This window comes from Choloepus didactylus, chromosome 23 (assembly GCF_015220235.1).
Source record: "Choloepus didactylus isolate mChoDid1 chromosome 23, mChoDid1.pri, whole genome shotgun sequence".
In the NCBI taxonomy this organism is placed as follows: Eukaryota; Metazoa; Chordata; class Mammalia; order Pilosa; family Megalonychidae; genus Choloepus; species Choloepus didactylus.
The window spans coordinates 9710836-9735393 of NC_051329.1; the positions used below are offsets into that span (position 1 = coordinate 9710836).

Here is a 24558-nt window from a genome sequence, read left to right on the forward strand (position 1 = left end):
TAATTGAAAACTGTTCAGTTAAAATGAATAAACTTGAACTACTTGTATAAACATGTATAAGTCTCAGAAAAATAATGTAGTGCTAAAAAAGCAAGATGGCAAAAGACAAAAGTTGCATACACAAAGTGATTTTTTTATACAAAGCTTAAAAACACAAATAATATTATATGTTGTTTCTGTATAAGTATATATGCATGGGAATGATAAATATTAAGTGCTTACTTTGGAAAAGGAGAGAGGAGAGTGGAATTTGTGAAAGAAACATGGGGACCTCAATATTATCTAATAGTATCTGAAGTAAATATAGCAAAATGTGATTTGACAAAGTCGGTGATTGGTTCACTTTGTTATTTTATTCTGTCTGCTTTTTCATGTGCTTGAAATATTTTAGACAAAAAGTTTTAAATATAAAATGAAAAAGAATGCGGGTGAACAGTTCTAAGGATATTTGTTAAACAAGCCAAAATACCTTTGTATCTCCATTGAGTAATAAGGTGAACATATGCCATTTTTTTTCTTTTTTTCTTATTATTAGTTATGGATGCTATGTGATCAGAAAATACAGTTTGACAGAGCAATGAATGATGGCAAATATCATTTGGCTGATTCACTTGTTGCAGGAATCACAGCTCTTAATAGCATAGAGGGTGTATATAGGTAAGAAACTTTGAAAACTCCAATCCCAAAATGAAGTACTTTTTAAATGGTTTTGTTTTTATGTATGTGTAATAGTTTGTGAATGGGTCATTATTAATTTATTTATTTTAGCTTAGGGAAAAAAACATTTTATTACAGGAAATAAAAAAATACAGATAAGCAAAATAAAATATCACCCAGAGAGCATCACTAACATTCTGGACTCTGTAATTCCAGAATTTTTTCTTGCATCCATGTGTGTGTGAATGTGTGTATATGTTTGACTGTTAATATACAAACACATTCTTGCAAGTATATATGCATTCGTGCACACACGTATACGGTGTTTTTTTTTCTTATAATTAAAATTATATTAGACAGAGTACTTCCCCTTGCAGGGTTTGCAGTCTGATTGAGGAGATGGGGATTCTAACCCGAAAAGTGACCATAGTTTTAACTGTTATGGAGCATTAGCGTAATCACTGGTATTTATTTGTTTCTGTTACAGAAAAGCAATTGTACTACAAGCTCAGAACCAGATGTCAGAGGCACACAAGCTTTTACAAAAGCTGTTGATTCGTTGTCAGAAAATTAAAAATACAGAAATGGTGATTAGGTAAGCCTGGTCGCTTGCATCTGATGCAGACATTGCCTCAGGTTGGCTGTTTTCATCCCAGCTTCTCTTTGCTCTCAGTGTCCTGCTGGCAGTGGCAGAGCTGTACTGGCGCTCCTCCTCCCCAACCATCGCGCTGCCCGTCCTCCTGCAGGCTCTAGCCCTCTCGAAGGAGTACCGCTTACAGTATTTGGCCTCCGAAACAGTGCTTAACTTGGCTTTTGCCCAGGTAAGCCGATCTCTGTTTTTATAGCACATATTTGTTCTCAAGAACTGGTGAGTTTGGGTTTGAAAAAATCTAATGAGCTTTCGCTCCTTGCCATTGAAGTCTGGAAATGTAGTCTCCATATGAAAGCCTTCCCAGGAAGTCTGTGGCGTTGTGGACTTGGTGACAAGCTGGCACTGCCCAGTGGCACTGGCTTTACCAAGTTGTTTAGTAAGGGGGTCTCACCTTTTAGGGAGGAGGCTTGCGTCATGTTACTGGTGAGCTGGCACCCAGCATCGCTTAATTTAACAAGGTGGCAAATAAAGGAATGAGGAATTCGTGTGTTCATTAGAAGTTTTTTTTGGAAATCAAATTGGATTTTTTATTTGTTTTCTGTCTCCCACAGTAGAATGTAAATGCTATGAAGGAAGGAAATCTTTGTTTTTTCGCTGCTGTATCCCATGGTGTCTAGTAAGAGCTAATACATAAAAGGCTTTCGATAAATATTTCCTTGAATGAATGAATGAATAATTTTAAACTCACTGGAGGGATTTATTAACTAAAGCACAGGTTGCACAATCTGCCTGTACATTAGAATCACTTGGAAAGATTTAAGAAAAATATGCTACTGGCCCTTGCCTTAGACCCACTGAGTCAGAATCTCGAGGGCAAAGCCTAGGAATTTGGTTCCTTAGCAGCTTTCCCAGTGATTTTTTTTTAATTGAAATAAAATTCATATACTGTAATATTTACCATTTTAACCATTTCAAAGTTTACAGTTTAGTTGGGTTTTGGTATATTCACAAGGTTGTGAACCATCATCAGTATCTAATTCCAGAATATTTTCATCACCCTGTAAAGAAGGGCTGCACTTATTAAGCAGTCACTCCCATTCCTCCTTCCCCCAGCCCCTGACAGACATGACTTCCTGTCTCTGTGGAGTTGCCTCTTCTGGATAGTTCATATAAATGCAGTCATACAGTATGTGGCCTTTTGTGACTGGCTCCTTTCACCCGGCATAATGGTTTCAGCATGGAGCAAAACGTCATTCCTTTTTATAGCTGAATAGTTATGTGACCACATTTTGTTATCTGTCTGTCTGTTGGTGACCATTTGAATTGTTTTTCCACCTTTTAACTGTTATAAATAATGCTGCTCTGAACATTCATGTTTTTGTTGCATACCTGTTTACAGTTCTCCTGGGTGTATACCTAGGTGTGGAATTCCTGGGTCATAAGATAATTCTGTGTTTAATGTTTTGAGGAACTGCCCAACTGTTTTCCACGACTGCACCGTTTTATATTCCCACCAGCAGTGTACAAGAATTCCAGTTTCTCCACATCCTTGTCAACACTTGTTACTTTCTATATTTAAATTATAGCCTTCCTGGTGGGTGTAAAGTGGTATCTCGTTGTGGTTTTGATTTACATTTCCCTAGTTGCTCATGTAACTGTGAGGAACTCAAACGAAGGTTTTGATGAATTGCCTGGAAGAATCTGGCTGGCTGAAGTAGAGATGGGGATTCTTCCTTATTGCCAAAATCATCATTGCCCCCTTTAAGACTTTCAGCTGATTGGGTGAGACTTCTCTTGTGCTGAAGGCCATCTCCTTTGTTGATTGTAGATGCAATCAGTCATAGATGCAATCAACAGACTAATGATTTAAGTCCATAAAATACCCTAATAATCAGTAATAATCTGGACCACACAACAGACACCATAACCTAGCCAAGTTGACAAGTGAACTTGACTATTGCAATATTCATAAGGGATATTGGTCTGTAGTATTCTTTTCTTGTGATGTCTTTGTTTGGCTTTGGTATCAGGTAATGCTGGCCTGAAAGAATGAATTAAGGACGTGTTCCCTCTTCTTCTGTTTTTTTTGGAAAAGTTTGAGAAGGATTGGTGTTAATTCTTTGAATGTTGAATCTACCAGTAAAGCCGTTTAGTCTTGGGCTTTTCTTTGTTGAAAGTATTTTTAATTACCAGTTCAATGTCATTACTTGTTACAGGTTTATTCAGACAATCTACTTCCAATAGTTTGTGTCTTTCTAGTAATCTGTCCATTTTATCTAGGTTATCTAATTGGGTAGCATACAATTGTTCATGGTATTCTTGTATAATCTTTTTTATTTCTGTAATGTTGGTAGTGATGTCCCTTTTTTTATTCCTGATTTTAGTTATTTGAGTCTTCTTTCTTTTTTCTTGTTCAGTCTAGCTAAAGGTTTGTCAATTGTGTTGATCTTTCCAGATCCAACTTTTAGTTTCATTGACTTTATTGTTTTTCCATTCTCTGTTTTGTTTATATCTGCTCTAATCCGTAGTATTTCCTTCCTTCTTCTAGTTTTGGGTTTAGTTTGCTCTTTTTCTAGTTCCTTAAGGTGGAGGGTTAGCTTACTGATTTGAGATCTTTTTAATGTAGCCATTTACAACTATAAATTTCCTTTAAGCACTGCTTTCACTCAAGCCCATAAATTTTGGTGTGTTGTGTCTTTGCTTTCACTCATCTCAAAGTATTTTGGTGAGTTCTTCTTTGACCCTTTGGTTAAGAATGTGTTGTTTAGTTTCCACATTTTTGTGAATATTCCAGATATCTTCTATTCTTGATTTCTAATTTCATTTCATTGGAGCCAGAGAAGATACTTGGTATGATTTCAGTATTTTAAAATTTATTGAGCCTTACTTTGCAGCCTAACTTATGGTCTAGCCTGGAGAATGATCCATATGCACTTGACAAAAATATGCATTCTCTTGTTTGATGAAGTGTTCTATATATGTCTGTTAGGACTAGATGGTTTATAATGTTCAAGTGTTCTGTTTCCTTCCTGATCTATTGTCTAGTTCTATCCATTATTGAAAGTGGGGTATTTAAAGTCTCCAACTATTATTGTAGAACTGTCTACTTCTCCCTTCAATTCTAATTTCCTTCAATTCAGTTTTCCTTCATCTATTTTGAGGCTCTGTTAAGTATATATATGTTTCTAATCGTTTTATCTTAATGAACTGATCCTTCTGTTATTATACAGCATCCTTCTTTGTCTCTTGTAAAAATTTTCACTTAAAGTCTATCCCCTTTGGTTACTGTTTGCATGGGATACCTTTTCTGTCCTTTCAGTTTCATCCTATTTGTATATTTGAATCTAAAATGAGTCTCTTGTAGACAGCATATAGGTGGATTGATATTTTAATCCATTCCATCAATCTCAGCTTTCTAATTGTAGAGTTTAATTTATTTACATTTAATGTAATTACTGATAAAGAAGGACTTCTACCATTTTGTGTTAGCCTTATTTCTTTTTTGTCCCTTAGTTCCTCCATTACTGCCTTCTTTGGTGTTATGTAGTTATTTTCCAGTGTACCATTTTAATTCTCTTGTTGTTTATTATATACCTTTTTTTTAAATAAGAAATTTTATTTTGAGATAAATTCAAACTTACAGGAACAGTTGCAAAAACAGTACAAACCCCATACATAGAACTCCAGCATACCCCGAGCCCCCTTCCCTGATACCCCGGTCCACCACCTTTAACATCCCGTCACACCACCATTTCTTTCTTTCTTTCCCTCCTTCCCTCTCTCCCTCCCTATCATCCATCATCTATTGCTCTGTCTTCTGAATATACGAGAGCAAGCTGCACACATCCTTGAAAAAACAATATAATTCACATATACATTTCCCATGAACAAGAACATTCTTTTATGCAATCCCATTAAACGCAGCTAAGAAGTTCAAGAAATTCAACCTTGATACAAAGCTTACATTCTATATTTCCTTTTTTTTTTTTTTTTCCTTATGTCCCATCTGTGTCCCTTTGAGCCTCCTCTCCTCCATCCTCAGATCCCATCCAGGATCATCCTTGGCATTTAATTGTCATCTATTTAGAATGTCTTCTTCTTCTTTTTTTTTTTTTCTATTGTGGAAACATATATACAACCTAAATCTTCCCATTCCACCCCCTCCCTAGCATTCCATTAGTGGGATTAATCACATTTAGAATGTTGCAATGCTATCACCTTCCCACCATCCATTTCTAGAAGTTTCCCTTCACCCCAAACAGAAACCCTACACTCATTTCTTAAGTCTGTGTTGCCCCTTCCCCCACTTCTCGGAACCCCTACTCTACTTTTCATCACTATGATCGTATTCTCTGATACTTTCTTTGTGTTTACCGTGGGGCTTAAATTTAACATCTAAAATCTATAACAATCTTGTTTTTCTTTGATACCAACTTAACTTCAATATGACACATAAACTATGATCCTGTACACCCTCATTCCCCCACTTTTATGTAGTTCTTGTCAAAAATTACCTATTTTACATTGAGTCCAAAACCACTGATTTATCATTACAGTTTATGTATTTTAGATCCTGTAGGAAGTAAATAGTGGAGTTACAAATCAAAAATATAGTAGTATTGGTATTTATATTTACCATGTGATCTTTAGTGGTACCCTTTATTTCTTCATGTAGTTTCAGTCAATTGTTTAGTGTCCCTTCCTTTCAGCCTGCTCAACTCCCTTTAGCATTTCTTATAGGACTGATCTACTGGTGATGAAGTCCCTCGGCTTTTTTCTCTGTCAGTAGGGCTCCCTTTAGTATCTGAAGTCGGGCAGGTCTTTTATAGCAAAATCTCTCAGCATTTGTTTGTCAGTGAAAAATTTAAGCTCTCCCTCAAATTTGAAGGAGAGTTTTGCTGGATAAAGTATTCTTGGTTGGAAATTTTTCTCTCTCAAAGTTTTAAATATGTCATGCCACTGCCTTCTTGCCTCCATGGTGGCCGCTGAGTAGTCACTACTTAGTCTTATGTTGTTCCCTTTGTATGTGGTGAATTGCTTTTCTCTTGCTTTCAGAACTTGCTCCTTTTCTTCAGTATTTGTCAGTCTGATCAAAATATGTCTTAGAGTGAGTTTATTTGGATTTATTCTATTTGGAGTTTGCTGGGCATTTATGCTTTGTGTATTTATACTGTGTAGAAGGTTTGGGAAGTTTTTCCCAACAATTTCTTTGAATACTCTTTCTAGACCTTTACCCTTCTCTTCCCCTTCTGGGACACCAATGAGTCTTAAATTTGGACGTTTTATTTTATCTATCATATCCCTGAGATCCATTTCGATTTTTTTTATTTTTTTACCCATTCTTTCTTTTGTTCTTTCATTTTCTGTTCTGTGGACTTCTAGGACACTGAGTTGTTGTTCAACTTCTTCTAATCTTGTATTATGAGTATCCAGAGTCTTTTTAATTCGGCCAACAGTTTCTTTCATTTCCATAAGATCTTCTATTTTTTTATTTACTCCTGCAATTTCTTCTTTATGCTCTTCTAGGGTCTTCATTATATCCTTTATATCCTGTGCCATGGTCTTCTTCATGTCCTTTATATCCTGAGCCATGCTCTTGTTGCCTGTCTGTAATTATTTGATTAATTGTGCCAAGTACTGTGTGTCTTCTGATCTTTTGTTTTGGGTGTTTTGGTTTGGGTTCTCCGTATCGTCTGGTTTTATCATATGCTTTAAGATTTTTTGTTGTTTTTGGCCTCTTGGCATTTGCTTTACTTGATCCCTAATTTGACAGACCTGCAGCTTGGTGGCGTACACTTTCTCTAACCAGCAGATGGCGTCCGCGAGTCACTTATTCCCCTCAAGTCAGTTCTCAACCACTTTGTCTTTGGTGTGTGGGGGTCTGATTCTTATGGGGTCCAGTTGGTGCACCAAGTTTGGGTGTGTTGCTGGTGCTGTCCGCCCTGAATGTGGGGGCGTGTGTCTGGGTGGTTAGGCAGGCAGGGCAGCTTTAATAATCAAACCTCCCAAGTGTTCCCGGAGATTTAAGGCTGTTGCAGGAGCCTAAGCCTTCATTTCAGTCTTTTACCGATTGTCTCTGCCCTAACCCACATGTCCTTGGTATTTGCGTAGGGTCCCTGGGATTTCCGAGCGGTTCCCCCTTCCCAGCTGTGCTCTTCCAGGACCTCTGCTGAGGGAGGGCCGCACCACGTCACTAGTGTGCGCCGGCCTCCAGGGAAGCCCTGGGTCACCGGGCCGTGGAGGGGCGTTCCCAGCCCGCTTCAAAGATGGTTGAATGGGACTCGTTAACTTCCCCTTTTTCACACAGCTCCGCCCTCCCAGCTCTGGGACAATCAGCCGTGGGTGTATTAAAGGCCACTGTCCACGGCTGATATTGTGGCTTGTGTGTATTGCTGCGGGAAAGATTCCCTGTCACACTGGGTTTCTTGGTGCGGCTCTGGGCTGTGGGTCTGGCTCCGGGCTGGAGCATCCCCAGTCTGCTGGGGACATGGCTGCAAGGAATGCGGTTTTTTTTCTCCTTTTGGCTCCCCTCTGCTCCTGTGGTCTCGAGACAATCAGCAGCGGGTGTGGGAAGGGGTATCCTCCACACCAGACACCGAGGCATTAGCCCAGCCCGCTCCCACTATGCTTCACTGTGTGGCTCTCCCCATAATATCTGCAGCCACTCCCAGGCTTTTTTTCTTTTTAAAGAACTAGTCCGTCTCCAAACGCCAGTCCACCATTTCCCCACACTGCAGCACAGCCGTGGGACTTTCAGCCGGCTCACTCACTCATTTCAGAATGCAGGCTCCTGGTTTCACCAAAAGCACGTTCCCTGTGGATTTAGTGAAACCAGGAGTTCCCTGGTGCATTGCTGGTAGTGGTGTTCTGGGTCACTTTCTGGTTTTTATCTAGTATTTTTCACGGAGGTGTTTTTTTACCTTGTCTCACCTAGCCACCATCTTAGGTTCTCCTGTATACCTTGTTTTAAAAATTTTATTTTGAAATACTTTCACTTACAATACAGTTAGCAAAAATAATACAAACCCTATTTGGAAAACTCCGACATAATCCTCCCAGATACCCAGGTCTACCAATTTTAACATTTTGCCACATTTGCTGATCATTCTATCTCACCATCAGTCTCTTGATCCATCTATTTGTCTATCCATCTATCTGTTCTATAGCTGTTTACAATCCATTTTCTGAACACCTGAGTGTAGGTTGTATACATCATGTTCCTTGAACACTTAATATTGCCATGTGTATTCCTCAAGAATAAGGATGTTCACTTATGTATTCACCTTAAGTACAGTTTTCCAGTTTAGGAAATTTAACATTGATATAAAGCTTATAGTCTATACTTCAATTTTTTTTCATAACCCAATATGTCCTTTTGGGCCTTTTCTCCTGTTCAGGATTATGTACTATATTTCATTGTCATTGTCTCTTTAGTTGCTCATTCTTTTTTTTTAAATTGTGGGAACATGCGTACAGGGTAACCTTTCCCATCTCATCTACTCCCAAGCACATCATTCAGTGGGATTACTCGTATTTACAATTTTTAGTACCCTCACCACCTTCCATTACTAAAACTTTCCCATCTTCCCAAACAGAAATCCCACACCCATTATGCATTAACTCTACTTTCCAACCCCACTCTCCCCTAGCTGTATTTTCTTTATAGTTACCATGGGGCTTAAATTTAGCATCCAAAATCTATAACATTCTTTTTGTTTAGATACCAGCTTAACTTCAGTGGCATACACCAACTATGTCCCTATACCCATCCGTCCCCCCCACCTTTATGTACTTGTCACAAATTGCATTTTTATACATTATGAGTCCAAAACCACTGATTTATCATTACATTTTATATATCTGCCTTTTAGATCCTGTAGGAAGTAAAAAATATGATACTACAAGTATTTATATTTACCCATGTCATTATCCATATTTCTTCACGTGGCTCCAGTCTCTTGTTTGTTATCTTTTCCTATCAACCTGCAGAACTCTATTTAGCTTCTCTTGTAATGCTGGTCTATTGGTGACTAACTCCTGTGGGTTCTGTTTATCTGGGAATGTCTTAATCTCTCCTTCATTTCTTTTTTTTTTTTTTTTTTTTTTTTTTTTTTGAGGTGAATCACATTTTATTTTTTCCATTTTATAGGTGAGAAAACAGACACAGAGAGGTAAAGAGATTAGCCTCAGGTCATGCAGTTCGATTTGAGGACAAGCCAGGACCCGACCTGTGGTCTCAGGGCTCCCAGTCTGGGTCTCTTTTTTTTTTTTTTTTTTTTTTTTTTTTTAATCATCATTTTATTGAGATATATTCACATACCACGCAGTCATACAAAACAAATTGTACTTTCGATTGTTTACAGTACCATTACATAGTTGTACATTCATCACCTAAATCAATCCCTGACACCTTCATTAGCACACACACAAAAATAACAAGAATAATAATTAGAGTGAAAAAGAGCAATTGAAGTAAAAAAGAACACTAGGTACCTTTGTCTGTTTGTTTGCTTCCCCTACTTTTCTACACATCGATCCATAAACTAGACAAAGTGGAGTTTGGTCCTTATGGCATTCCCAATCCCACTGTCACCCCTCATAAGCTACATTTTTATACAACTGTCTTCGAGATTCATGGGTTCTGGGTTGTAGTTTAATAGTTTCAGGTATCCACCACCAGCTACCCCAATTCTTTAGAACCTAAAAAAGGTTGTCTAAAGTGTGCGTAAGAGTGCCCACCAGAGTGATCTCTCGGCTCGTTTTGGAATCTCTCTGCCACTGAAGCTTATTTCATTTCCTTTCACATCCCCCTTTTGGTCAAGAAGATGTTCTCCATCCCACGATGCCGGGTCTACATTCCTCCCCGGGAGTCATATTCCACGTTGCCAGGGAGATTCACTTCCCTGGGTGTCTGATCCCACGTAGGGGGGAGGGCAGTGATTTCACCTTTCAAGTTGGCTTAGCCAGAGAGAGAGGGCCACATCTGAGCAACAAAGAGGCATTCAGGAGGAGACTCTTAGGCACAAATACAGGGAGGCCTAGCCTCTCCTTTGCAGCAACCGTCTTCCCAAGGGTAAAACTTATGGTAGAGGGCTCAACCCATCAAACCACCAGTCCCCTATGTCTGTGGTCATGTTAGCAACCATGGAGGTGGGGTAGGCGAATACCCCTGCATTCTCCCCCGGCTCCTCATGGGGGCACTACATCGTTTTTTTTTTTTTTTTTTTTTTTTCCTTGTTTGTCTTTTTTCTTTTTTTTTTTTTTTAACTTTCCCTTCTTTTTTCAAATCAACTGTATGAAAAAAAAAAGTTAAAAAGAAAAAAAAAAAAAAACAAACATACAATAAAAGAACATTTCAAAGAGACCATAGCAAGGGAGTAAGAAAAAGACAACTAACCTAAGATAACTGCTTAACTTCCAACATGTTCCTACTTTACCCCAAGAAAGTTACATACTATAGCAACATTTCAGTGAACTTGTTCCTACTACATCCATCAGAAATTAACAGACCATAGTCATTTCTGGGCATCCCCAGAACGTTAAATAGCTTATCTGTTCTTCTTGGATTATTGTTCCCCCTTCCTTAATTGCTCTCTACTGCTAGTTCCCCTACATTCTACATTATAAACCATTTGTTTTACATTTTTCAAAGTTCACATTAGTGGTAGCATATAATATTTCTCTTTTTGTGCCTGGCTTATTTCGCTCAGCATTATGTCTTCAAGGTTCATCCATGTTGTCATATGTTTCACCAGATCATTCCTTCTTACTGCCGCGTAGTATTCCATCGTGTGTATATACCACATTTTATTTATCCACTCATCTGTTGATGGACATTTGGGTTGTTTCCATCTCTTGGCAATTGTGAATAATGCTGCTATGAACATTGGCGTGCAGATATCTGTTCGTGTCACTGCTTTCCGATCTTCCGGGTATATACCGAGAAGTGCAATCGCTGGATCGAATGGTAGCTCTATCTCTAGTTTTCTAAGGAACTGCCAGACTGACTTCCAGAGTGGCTGAACCATTATACAGTCCCACCAACAATGAATAAGAGTTCCAATTTCTCCACATCCCCTCCAGCATTTGTAGTTTCCTGTTTGTTTAATGGCAGCCATTCTAACCGGTGTTAGATGGTATCTCATTGTGGTCTTAATTTGCATCTCTCTAATAGCTAGTGAAGCTGAACATTTTTTTCATGTGTTTCTTGGCCATTTGTATTTCCTCTTCAGAGAACTGTCTTTTCATATCTTTTGCCCATTTTATAATTGGGCCGACTGTACTATTGTCATTGAGTTGTAGGATTTCTTTGTATATGCAAGATATCAGTCTTTTGTCAGATACATGGTTTCCAAAAATTTTTTCCCATTGAGTTGGCTGCCTCTTTACCTTTTTGAGAAATTCCTTTGAGGTGCAGAAACTTCTAAGCTTGAGGAGTTCCCATTTATCTATTTTCTCTTTTGTTGCTTGTGCTTTGGGTGTAAAGTCTAGGAAGTGGCCTCCTAATACAAGGTCTTGAAGATGTTTTCCTACATTATCTTCTAGGAGTTTTATGGTACTTTCTTTTATATTGAGATCTTTGGTCCAATTTGAGTTAATTTTTGTGTAGGGGGTGAGGTAGGGGTCCTCTTTCATTCTTTTGGATATGGATATCCAACTCTCCCAGCCCCATTTGTTGAAAAGACCATTATGGCTCAGTTCGGTGACTTTGGGGGCCTTATCAAAGATCAGTCGGCCATAGATCTGAGGGTCTATCTCTGAATTCTCAATTCGATTCCATTGATCTATATGTCTATCTTTGTGCCAGTACCATGCTGTTTTGGCAACTGTGGCTTTATAATAAGCTTCAAAGTCAGGGAGTGTAAGTCCTCCCACTTCGTTTTTCTTTTTTAAAGTGTCTTTAGCAATTCGAGGCATCTTCCCTTTCCAAATAAATTTGATAACTAGCTTTTCCAAGTCTGCAAAGTAGGTTGTTGGAATTTTGATTGGGATTGCATTGAATCTGTAGATGAGTTTGGGTAGAATTGACATCTTAATGACATTTAGTCTTCCTATCCATGAACATGGAATATTTTTCCATCTTTGAAGGTCCCCTTCTATTTCTTTTAGTAGAGTTATGTAGTTTTCTTTGTATAGGTCTTTTACATCTTTGGTTAAGTTTATTCCTAGGTACTTGATTTTTTTAGTTGCTATTGAAAATGGTATCTTTTTCTTGAGTGTCTCTTCAGTTTGTTCATTTCTAGCATATAGAAACATTACTGACTTATGTGCATTAATCTTGTATCCCGCTACTTTGCTAAATTTGTTTATTAGCTCTAGTAGGTGTATCGTTGATTTCTCAGGGTTTTCTAGATATAAGATCATATCATCTGCAAACAATGACAGTTTTACTTCTTCTTTTCCAATTTGGATGCCTTTTATTTCTTTGTCTTGCCGGATTGCCCTGGCTAGCACTTCCAGCACAATGTTGAATAACAGTGGTGACAGCGGGCATCCTTGTCTTGTTCCTGATCTTAGAGGGAAGGCTTTCAGCCTCTCACTATTGAGTACTATGCTGGCTGTGGGTTTTTCATATATGCTCTTTATCATGTTGAGGAAGTTTCCTTCAATTCCTACCTTTTGAAGTGTTTTTATCAAAAACGGATGTTGGATTTTGTCAAATGCTTTTTCAGCATCTATTGAGATGATCAATTGATTTTTCCCTTTCGAGTTTTTAATGTGTTGTAATACATTGATTGTTTTTCTTATGTTGAACCATCCTTGCATGCCTGGAATGAACCCCACTTGGTCATGGTGTATGATTTTTTTAATGTGTCTTTGGATTCGATTTGCAAGTATTTTGTTGAGGATTTTTGCATCTATATTCATTAGGGAGATTGGCCGGTAGTTTTCCTTTTTTGTAGCATCTTTGCCTGGTTTTGGTATTAGATTGATGTTAGCTTCATAAAATGAATTAGGTAGTGTTCCATTTTTTTCAATGTTTTGAAAGAGTTTGAGTAAGATTGGTGTCAGTTCTTTCTGGAAAGTTTGGTAGAATTCCCCTGTGAAGCCATCTGGCCCTGGGCATTTATTTGTGGGAAGATTTTTGATGACTGATTGGATCTCTTTGCTTGTGATGGGTTGGTTGAGGTCTTCTATTTCTTCTCTGGTCAGTCTAGGTTGTTCATATGTTTCCAGGAAATTGTCCATTTCTTCTACATTATCCAGTTTGTTGCCATACAGTTGTTCATAATATCCTCTTATAATTTTTTTAATTTCTTCAGGATCTGCAGTTATGTCACCTTTTTCATTCATTATTTTGTTTATATGGGTCTTCTCTCTTTTTGATTTTGTCAGTCTAGCTAGGGGCTTGTCAATCTTGTTGATCTTCTCAAAGAACCAACTTTTGGTGATATTTATCCTTTCTATTGTTTTTTTGTTCTCTATGTCATTTATTTCTGCTTTAATCCTTGTTATTTCTTTTCTTGTACTTGGTTTAGGATTGGTTTGCTGTTCATTTTCTAGCTTCTTCAGTTGATCCATTAGTTCTTTGATTTTGGCTCTTTCTTCCTTTTTAATATATGCGTTTAGTGCTATAAATTTCCCCCTTAGCACTGCTTTTGCTGCATCCCATAGGTTTTGGTATGTTGTGTTCTCATTTTCATTCGTCTCTATATATTTAGCAATTTCTCTTGCTATTTCTTCTTTAACCCACTGATTGTTTAGGAGTGTGTTGTTTAACCTCCAGGTATTTGTGAATTTTCTAAGTCTCTGATGGTTATTGACTTCTAATTGTATTCCATTGTGGTCAGAGAATGTGCTTTGAATAATTTCAATCTTTTTAAATTTATTGAGGCTTGTTTTATGTCCCAGCATATGATCTATTCTGGAGAAAGTTCCGTGAGCACTAGAAAAGTATGTGTATCCTGTTGATTTGGGATGTAATGTCCTGTAGATGTCTGTTAAATCTAATTCATTTATCAGATTGTTTAGGTTTTCAATTTCCTTATTGGTCTTCTGTCTGGTTGATCTATCTATAGGAGAGAGTGATGTGTTGAAGTCTCCCACAATTATTGTGGAAACATCAATTGCTTCCTTTAGTTTTGCCAATGTTTCTCTCATGTATTTTGTGGCACCTTGATTGGGTGCATAGACATTTACGATTGTTATTTCTTCTTGCTGAATTGCCCCTTTTATTAGTATGTAGTGGCCTTCTTTGTCTCTCAAAACATCCCTGCATTTGAAGTCTATTTTATCTGAGATTAATATTGCTACACCTGCTTTCTTTTGGCTGTAGCTTGCATGAAATATTTTTTTCCATCCTTTCACTTTCAGTTTCTTTGTGTCCCTGTGTCTAAGATGAGTCTCTTGTATGCAACATATTGATGGTTCATTTTTTTTGATCCATTCTGCGAATCTATATCTTTTAATTGGGGAGTTTAATCCATTTACATTCAACGTTAAAACCGTGAAGGCATTTCTTGAATCGGCCATCTTATCCTTTGGATTATGTTTGCCATATTTTTCCCTCTCTCTATTAATATCCTTTATTGTACCCATACCGAATCTCTTTAGTACTGAACCTTTCTCCAAGTCTCTCTGTCCTGTCTTTGTTTCTCTGTCTGTAGGGCTCCCTTTAGTATCTCCAGTAGGGCAGGTCTCTTGTTAGCAAATTCTCTCAGCATTTCTTTGTCTGTGAAAAATTTAAGCTCTCCCTCAAATTTGAAGGAGAGCTTTGCTGGATAAAGTATTCTTGGCTGGAAATTCCTCTCACTCAGAATTTTAAATATATCGTGCCACTGCCTTCTCGCCTCCATGGTGGCTGCTGAGTAGTCACTACTTAGTCTTATGCTGTTTCCTTTGTATGTGGTGAATTGCTTTTCTCTTGCTGCTTTCAGAACTTGCTCCTTCTCTTCTATGTTTGACAGTGTGATCAGTATATGTCTCGGAGTGGGTTTTTTTGGATTTATTCTATTTGGAGTTCGCTGAGCATTTATGATTTGTGTATTTATGTTGTTTAGAAGATTTGGGAAGTTTTCCCCAACAATTTCTTTGAATACTCTTCCTAGACCTTTACCCTTTTCTTCCCCTTCTGGGACACCAATGAGTCTTATATTCGGACGTTTCATATTATCTATCATATCCCTGAGGTCCATTTCGAGTTTTTCAATTTTTTTCCCCATTCTTTCTTTTATGTTTTCATTTTCCATTCTGTCATCTTCCAGGTCACTGATTCGTTGTTCAACTTCCTCTAGTCTTGTACTATGAGTGTCCAGAATCTTTTTAATTTGGTCAACAGTTTCTTTAATTTCCATAAGATCATCCATTTTTTTATTTAGTCTTGCAATGTCTTCTTTATGCTCTTCTAGGGTCTTCTTGATTTCCTTCATATCCCGTACTAGGGTCTCATTGTTCATCTTTAGTTCTTTGAGTAGCTGCTCTAGGTGTGTCTCTTCTGGTCTTTTGATTTGGGTGCTTGGGCTTGGGTTATCCATATCGTCTGGTTTTTTCATATGCTTTATAATTTTCTGTTGTTTTTGGCCTCGTGGCATTTGCTGACCTTGATAGGGTTCTTTTAGGGTTTGTAGACCAGTTGAAGTCCTTATCTCTAATTTATCAGATCTACAGCTTCGTGGAGTACACTTTCTCTAACTAACCAGCAGGTGGCGTCCACGAGCCACCTGTTCTCCACAAGCCAGATCTCCCCTGCTTAGCCTTTTTGGTGAGTGGGGGAGTGAGTCTTGTGGGGCCCAATTGGTGTCCCAAGCTTGCGTGTGTAGTTGGTGTTGCCTGCCCTGTATGTGGGGCGTGTTTCTGGGCAGTCGGGGAGGGGGGGTGGCCCTAACAATCAAATCTCCCTGATGATCCTAGAGTTTTAAAGCTACTGCAATAGTCTAATCCTTCAGTTCAGTCCTGCCACAGTTTGTCTCTGCCACTGACCCACAAGTCTTTGGTATTGGCGTATGGCTCCTGAGACTTGCAAGTGGGCCCCTCTTCCAGGCTGTGCACCCCGGGTCCTCTGTTGAGGGATGACTGTGCTATGTCGCAGGTGAGTGCCGTCCCCCCAGGGCAGTTCTGGGCTGCTGGGCTGTGTTGGGAGGCTCCCAGTCTGCTCAAATGATGGCTGAATGGGGCTCTGTTAATTCACACTGCTCCCCCTTCCCAGCTCTGGGAGATTCAGCTGAGGTTGCAGGGAAGGCTAATGTCCACGCCCAGTTTTGTGGTGTGTGCCTGTTATTTGAAGCACTTCCGTCACACTGGGTTGTCTGGGGCAGCTCTGGGCTATGGGGCTGGCGATGGGCAGGAGTGTTTCCTGTCCACCAGGATGGTGGCTGTGAGCGGACACCCCCCTTTTCTTGGGAAGTTGTGTTGTTTAGTGAATTTTCTCAGCCAGTGGATTATTGCCTTTTGTCTCAGAGCTCTCTTAGTTCTGCTCTTGACTTGACGTGCCCAAATTTCAATTCTTTGAAGCTTTCTGTATTGAGCTTCTTAGAGTAATTGTTTTAGAAAAAGCAAAAAGGATTTAAAAAAAAAAAAAACAAAAAAAAAAACAAACAAACAAACAAAAAAAAACACGGCCCTCCTCAGAGATCTAATGGGTTATTGAAATGCTAATAGACAAAGCAACCAGGGCCATTAAGGAAAAGTGCCCAGGGCAGAGAGATCAGCCTTGCTTCGGGATTTGCATATGCGCCTCAAGGCCTGATCTCCGCCCTTCCCCTTTCTGTGTTCACCAGAACTCCAAAAATCCTCTGCTTTTATTTTGGAGTTTTTTGTGTTGTTTTTTTTCTATGCCTGTCTCCTCTCTGCTGGGCTGGCTGCTCTCAGAGTCTCTGGTGTCTGGCCTCAGTCTATCTATGGTTGGAGTTTGAATCAGTAGAATGAGTTTCCGGTAAGAGCAGCCACTGCAATTCTCCCTTCTCCTTCCTGGAGCTGACAGCCCCTCCTCCCCCGGGACTGAGCCTGGCAGGGAGGGGCGCGGGTCCCCTGGCCGCAAAAACTTACAGATTTCGCTGATCTCAGCAGTTCCACGTTTTCATGAGTGTTGTATGAAGTATGCCCAAAGACAGATTGCTCTGTGGTGTCCAGTCCACGCAGTTCCTGGCTTTTTACCTACTTTCCTGGAGGAGTAACTAAAACATACAGCTCACCAGTCTACCATCTTGCCCCGCCTCCTCTCCTTCATTTCTGAAAGACAGTTTTGCCAGATACAGAATTTCTTGGTTGGCAATTGTTTGCTTTCACCACTTTAAATGTGTCATCCCACTGCCTTCTTGCCTCCATAATTTCCTATGGAAATTGGCAATTAATCTTATTGAGGCTCCCTTGTATGTGACTTGTTGCTTCTGTCTTGGGGCTTTCACAGTTCTCTTTATCTTTAGATGGCATTTGACAGTTTGGTTATATAATATGCCATGCCGTTTGGAGTTTGTTCAGTGTTTTGAACATGTATATTCATGTCTTTTGTTAAATTTGGGAAGTTTTCAGCCATTATTTCTTTGAATATTCTCTCTGCCCCTCTCTCTCTCTCTCCGCCTTCTGGGATTCCCACAGTGTGTATATTGGTGTGCTTGATGGTGTCCCACGTTTCCTCAGGCTCTCTTTACTTTTCTTCATTCTTTCTTCTTTCTGCTCTTCAGGCTGTATGGTTTCCATTATCTTTTCTTCAAGTTCCCTGATTCTTTCTTTAGCCTGTTCCAATCTGCTGTTGAACCCCTCTAGGGAATTTTTTATTTCTGTTACCATGATCTTCAGCTCTGTTTGGTTTCTTTTTATAATTTCCTACTCTCTATTGATAATCCTTTTATGTTCATCTGTTGTTTTTCTTATTTCCTTTAGTTCTTTGGCCATTATTTCCTTTAGCTCTTTGAGCATATTTAGCACTATTTTTTTAAAAGTCTTTTTCTGATATGGGCTCCTCATTGATAGTTTCTAATGCTTTGATTTTTCCTTTGCCTGGGCCATCATCTCCTGTTACTTTGTGTTTTGTAGTGTTTTGTTTAACCTGGACATTTTGACATTTTAATTTGTTATTGCTAGAATTTAACTCTGAGCTATCTGTTCCTTAAGTTGTATCCAGTTAGTGTTATGATAGAGCTTTCCTTGAATGCCAGGAGCTACCAAAAAAAAAAAAAAAAGGAAACCCCTTTCCCAGTCTTTGCAGACTGACGTGTGCCAGTTCTCTGCTTCAGAGCTTATCCATACAGTGAGCTTAGAGAATAGCAAGAGGCCAAAGTGGGCCTCCCTGGTCCTTTCTTGTCTTGGGCATGTGTGTGTGGCCCTAGGAATTCCCCCATTTACATGACAGGAATGTCCCCTCTTCCCTAGGAAACAGTTTCCTCAAGCACTACAACCAACAGCCCCTTGCCCCAGGCAGCCACTTGATTGCTCTCCCACAGCATTCTGTAGGAGAGCTCTGTGAGCTGCTTTCTACCTGCATGGCAAGTTCCAGAATGGTGAGGCCCTCAGGCCACCGCCAGACAGATTTGGCCAGACATCCATGCTCCCAATCTCGCATGAGGGTTCTTCTCCTGTCTCTGGAACCTGCACCAGGGACCTCACTGGGAGCGTGGGTCAGTCTGCACCAAGCTGCACTAAGATTCTACCCTTTTTCTTTTTTTTGCAGTAAAACTGATTTATTTTATTAATTTTCAGCCCTTGAGCAGGGCACGTCTTTTTTTTTTAAACAGTTTTATTCACACACCACACAATCCATCCTAAGTATACAATCAGTGGCTCTTGGTATAATCACAGTTATGCGTTCACCACTACAGTCAATATGAGAACATTGCCATTTCTTCCAAAGAAGAAAATCCTATACCCCTTATACCCCCCTCTTAGTGACATTTAGCTTTGGTATAGTGCCTTTGTTACAGTTAATGAAAGAATACTACAATGTTACTGTTAACTATAGACCTTAGTTTATAATAATTGTATTTTTTCCCACATAGCACCCTATTATTACACCTTGTAATAGTGACATGTTTGCTCTAGTTCACGTAAGAACTTTCAATATTTGTACAATTAACCACCATCATAATCCACTCTAGGTTTTGCTAAATTATACAGTCCCAGTTTTTATCCTCTATCTTTCCTTCTGGTGACATACATGACTCTAGCCTTCCTCTTTTAACCAACACTTACAGTATTGTGCTACCATCACACTGTATTATGCTATACATTTCCAAACCTTTACAATCAACCTTACTGAACATTCCATACTCTTTAAGCATCAATTGCCCAATCTCTGACCTCTTTCTATATCCTGATAACATACGCTTTCAAATTTATCTCTCAGAGTTGGCTCTTTATACTTAGTTCATATTAGTGAGATCATCCAATATTTGACCTTTCGTTTCTGGTTTATTTCACTCAACATAATGTCCTCAAGCTTCAGTCACATCACTGCACGCCTCACAACTTCATTCCTTTCTGCAGCCACACAATATTCTGTCGTATGTCTACACCACAGTTCGCCTTTCTGCTCATCAGGCAGTGGACCCTCGAGCCGGCTCCATCCATTGGCGATCATGAATAATGCCACTGTAAACATCAGCGTGAAAATGTCTGTTCATGTCCCTGCTTTCAGTTCTTCCAAGTATGTACCCAGTAATGGGATTGCTGGATCATATGGCAGTTTTATACTTAGCTTCCTGAGGAACTGCCATACTACCCTCCAGAGGGGCTGCACAATTCTGTTCCCTACCAGCAGTGAATAGGTATACCTCTTTCTCCATGTCATCTCCAACACTTGTAGTTTTCTGCTTACTTTTTTAAGCAGTTTTATTCAGACACCATACAATCCATCCTAAGTGTACAATCAGTGGCTCCTGATATACTCACATAGTTATGCATTCACCACCCACTCTATAAGAGAACATTCCTAGTTCTTCCGAAAAGAAAGAAGAAAAAAAAAATCCCATACCCCTCCCTTATATCCATCTCTTAATGACATTTGGCTTTGGTAATTGCCTTTGTTACAATTAATGAAAGAATATTACAGTGTTACAGTTAACTGTAGACCTTGGTTTGCATTAATTGTATTTTTTCCATATACCATTTTATTTTTAACCCCTTGTAATAGTGACATACATTTGTTATCGTTCATATAAAAACTTCCTTATATTTGTACAATTAACCGCATCAGTTCTACCAATTTGAGTCGCCTTTTTCTTGGTTCGGCACCTGTCCTGTCACTGCAGTCCTTAACTATTTTCTGGAGCTTTGAGAAGGATATTTCTGCCAGTTCTTGCTGATTGTTCAAAGTTTGTGTCGGGAGACGGAGCCCTGAAGCATCTCACTCCGCCATCTTGTCAGGGTGGGCCTACCATGTACTTCTGAGTTATTTTCTTGGTGGCTTACACAGCTGGTTCAACCCTTTAGAATTGCCAATCTGAAGCATATCTATGTCGGATCTTTTTCTGAAGACAAAAACCTTTCTGTATTGTGAATAATCACATCCTTTTGCTTCTATCATAGTCTAAATCAGATTGCCACACACCACATTTTCTCAGATTGGTGCACGTTGTGATGTGGTGTGCCGGTGGCCACTCAGGAGAAGGGCTAGAAACAGACACAGAGCCCTTCCTGGCAGAAGGTGTGGGTATGCACAGTGCCATGCTCTTTCTTTTTCAGCTCATCCTTGGAATCCCTGAACAGGCCCTGAGTCTCCTCCACATGGCCATTGAGCCCATCTTGGCTGACGGCGCCGTCCTGGACAAAGGTTGTGCCATGTTCTTGGTGGCCAAGTGCCAGGTGGCTTCAGCAGCTTCCTACGATCCACCAAAGAAAGTAGAAGGTAGGAGGCCTTACAAATATTGTCAGGAAATACTATTCCAGAGAACTTCTAAAATTTAGGACCCAGAAGAAGAAAAGACATTAAATTTGGGACAACATTTCAGTTCAGAGTTTTACAAATATCCGTTAACATTTCATACCTACTGCATTTAAAGTTCCCGCACATGCATGCCTGGAAGAAGGATTGAGGGCAGGTGAGTGGTTATATTAACCCTATAGAGCCAGGTGCCTGATTAGAAATCAGGACTACAGACCTTTTTACAAACCTCACTCTAGTGCATTTTTTTTTTCTTAGACTAGAATATAACCTATCTGGTGAAAGTTAAGCAAATAAAACTAGATACCTATTCGAAAACTATACGTAGAGTGTTGAGTTAAATGCATGTGGTATTTCTCTCCACTTTCCCACAGCTCTGGAGGCCGCCATTGAGAACCTCAACGAAGCCAGGAGCTATTTTGCAAAGGTCGACTGCAAAGAGCAAATCAGAGACGTCGTCTACTTCCAGGCCAGGCTCTACCACAGCCTGGGGAGGACCCAGGAGAGGAACCGGTGTGCGATGCTCTTCCGGCAGCTGCACCAAGAGCTGCCCTCTCCCGGGTGCCCCTGATCAGTCATCTCTAGTGAGGGCACCGCCGTCTGGGGACTGCCGGGCAGCATGTACGATTTTGGACTTGGGCACCCTCCCTTTCTCCCCATAAATGATGTATTTGTAACACCCTGTCTTTCCTGTCAATAGACTGCGTTCCAGTTAGTTAGTTTATTTTTTTGGTAGCAAAGGGCACCATTTGTTTTTGTTAATAAACAGCTCTTTTGCTAACAAGTTAGTGCAAGTGTCCAGGACTATGTTCTTTGGGCAGACGTGCCAATATCTTTATTAGAAATTGTGCATACTCTCTATCATTATGTAAATTGGCTTAGCACATGCTCAGACAAGTGCTCTTTGGGTATTGGTAGCTCTAATGGGTCAGCATAGATGTTTGAGAGGCCAGGATTTTCTTTTTGAATTTCCCTGCTCTGTTGGACCGAGTCAGGGCTTGTGGATTGCCTGCAGGTGCTCACAAGCACACGTCGGTCCCTGTCTGGAGTCTAAGAAGGAAAAGTTCTTTTTATGGTTTCTTGACCAGAATCAGGAAGCATTTTCAGTTATCTTCTGGGTGTTGGCTTTCTTATATCTTCTGCATGGGTAGATTTTTCCTATCTATAATCATATGAATGAAGGATGCTAATGACTTAAGTCTAGGGATTCCTCATGAATAAGAAGATGATTATAAATTAAGAAATGGTCAGAAGCTCTGAGGGATGTGGATGCTATGACTCAAATACACACTGTATATGATTTATATATCTCAACCCCATAATTAAGCAGAAGCCAGTTACTGGTTTGTTCATGATTTTATTTTATCCATGAGTGTTCACAGAAATATTCCTGTGTTTCAAAGACTAAAACAGCAGCTGTACCCAAACAACCCTTAGAAAGCAACAAGAAACCAATTAAGTTTTGTAGCTTCTGTCATAGGCTCTCTCTCTCTGTTAAATTTAAACCTTCTGATGGGAAATAATTTATCTCCAGAGTTCTTTGAAACAGTAAAACAACTCCCACCCTTTAGAATATGTTTGCTCGCCAAAGACAGCTGCTTTGGAAACAAGAGGCCCACTGTAGAAACAAGGACGCTAATTGGTTTGTTGACGCTTAAAAATATTGTCTTAAAATTAAAATATTATCTTAAAATTTTTAAGAAGGTTATACATGTGTTTGGTGAAAATTAAATAACAATAAAAGCTATATACTGAAAAGGATTTCTTCCAGGAAAATTAAATAGCTTTTTAAAGTTAAATGTTTCTCAAACTATTACCAGTTTCTTTTTATTCTTCCAAATGTATTCTCCCATCTGTTAATTTAAAAAAATTTATTGTAGTGACATATAGAACTCAAAATTTCCCATTTTAATCACTGTGAAGTATACAATTCAGTAGTAATTACATTCATGATATTGTGCTACCATCACCGATATCCATGACCCAAACTTTTTCACCACCTCAAACCTAAACTCTGCACCCGTTATGCAATAATTCTGTCTTCCCCTCCATCTTCCCACCCCCTAGAAACTACTGTCTGATGCTATTTTTGATCAATGTGTTTGAAGTAAGATTCTCCTAACCCAAGAAATGCCCACCCTGCTTCAGCGCAAGACAGCCCAGGAGTTGGGGGGCAAGATTGCTCAGCTGACCCCACAGATACCAACAGAAAAAACAGAAAACCCCAGCCTGACCAGGACCAGCCACATCATTTATGAAACCCAGTGCAGAAAACTCAAGGTCTCTGTATTAAAAAAAGATATTTAAAAATGTCAAAACTGAGAGCAAAGCATTAAAGCCAACACAGGGCCCCTCTGAGCTTGGGGTTCTGTGCAACCACACAGACCATGCACCCATGAAACCGCCGGCCGGCCTCTGCTCTCTGCTTGCTGTGCATCCACCCTGGCAGGGAGAGAGAACCTGAAACCAAAGCTAACTGAGGGGGTCTCTGGTCCCCTGCTGTTCCGGTTTGCTAATGCTACCCTTATGCAAAATACCAGAAATGGATTGACTTTTACAAAGGGGGTTTATTTGGTTACAGATTTACAGTCTGACGGCCATGAAAATGTTCAAATTAAGGCATCAACACAACTATACCTTCACTGAAGGAAGGCCAGTGGCGTCCGGAAAACCTGTTAGCTGGGAAGCCACGTGGTTAGCGTCTGCTAATTCCAAGTTGAGTTCCAGCTCCTCTCAGCTGTTGTGCTTTCTCTAAAATATTGCTCTTGGGGTGTTTGTCCTCTCTTGGCTTGTCTGGAGCAAACTCTGGGCTAGCCTCTCCAAATTTCAGCAACAGTCTTCTTTCAGCAGCCGTCTCCAAGCATCAGTGTCAGTGTCAGCTCTTAGCTTCTTTCCAAAATGTCACTCTCAGCTGCTCTCAGGTCCTTCTGTTTGTGAGCCCTTTTATAGGACCCCAGTGATAAAATCGACCCACCCTGAATGGGCAGGTCCATATCTCCATGGAAATAATTCAAAATGTTTCACCCACAGTTGATTGAGTCACATCTCCATGGAAACTTGTTCTAAGTTTCCCCGGTACACAGTTACCCTGGTAAAAGGCCATAGGACTTTTAAGGGAGAGAGAGAGAAAACCTTTGACTAGCCAGCAAAGCATTTCCTGAGGAGTTCATTGAACATCTTCATTGGAGTTGCCAGTTCACTGCCTGCCCTATAGAATTTGGACTTGTGCATCCTGCCTTATGGAATTTGGACTCCTGCATCCCCACAGTTGTGTGAGACACCTTTAAAAATCTTACATTTATAGATATCTCTTGCTGGTTCTGTTTCCTGAGAGAACCCTAACTAATACACCTGCTATCTGTGCCAGATTTGTTGGCTGGGGCCCATCCCCTCCAGGAAGGAATAGTAGGTTGATTAGAAAGTGGAAGCATCAGAGTGACCTCAAAACTCCTAACTGTCTGGGATCCAGCTAACTGGCTCTTTTCCTGGTGGGGCA

At 39.7% G+C, this 24558-nt stretch overlaps 1 protein-coding gene across 1 annotated transcript in view; it reads left to right on the forward strand.

The window, feature by feature from the left end:
- Nucleotides 1-21850, forward strand: part of ANAPC5 (anaphase promoting complex subunit 5) — a 50788-nt gene extending 28938 nt beyond the window's left edge. Inside the window, exons 13-17 of the mRNA XM_037817237.1 lie at nucleotides 536-657; nucleotides 1145-1252; nucleotides 1331-1478; nucleotides 20864-21026; nucleotides 21437-21850. Of these exons, the coding sequence (XP_037673165.1) occupies nucleotides 536-657; nucleotides 1145-1252; nucleotides 1331-1478; nucleotides 20864-21026; nucleotides 21437-21633 (738 nt within the window). The 3' untranslated portion in view covers nucleotides 21634-21850. The remainder of the gene's footprint in view (nucleotides 1-535; nucleotides 658-1144; nucleotides 1253-1330; nucleotides 1479-20863; nucleotides 21027-21436) is intronic.
- Nucleotides 21851-24558: the final 2708 nt, after the last annotated feature.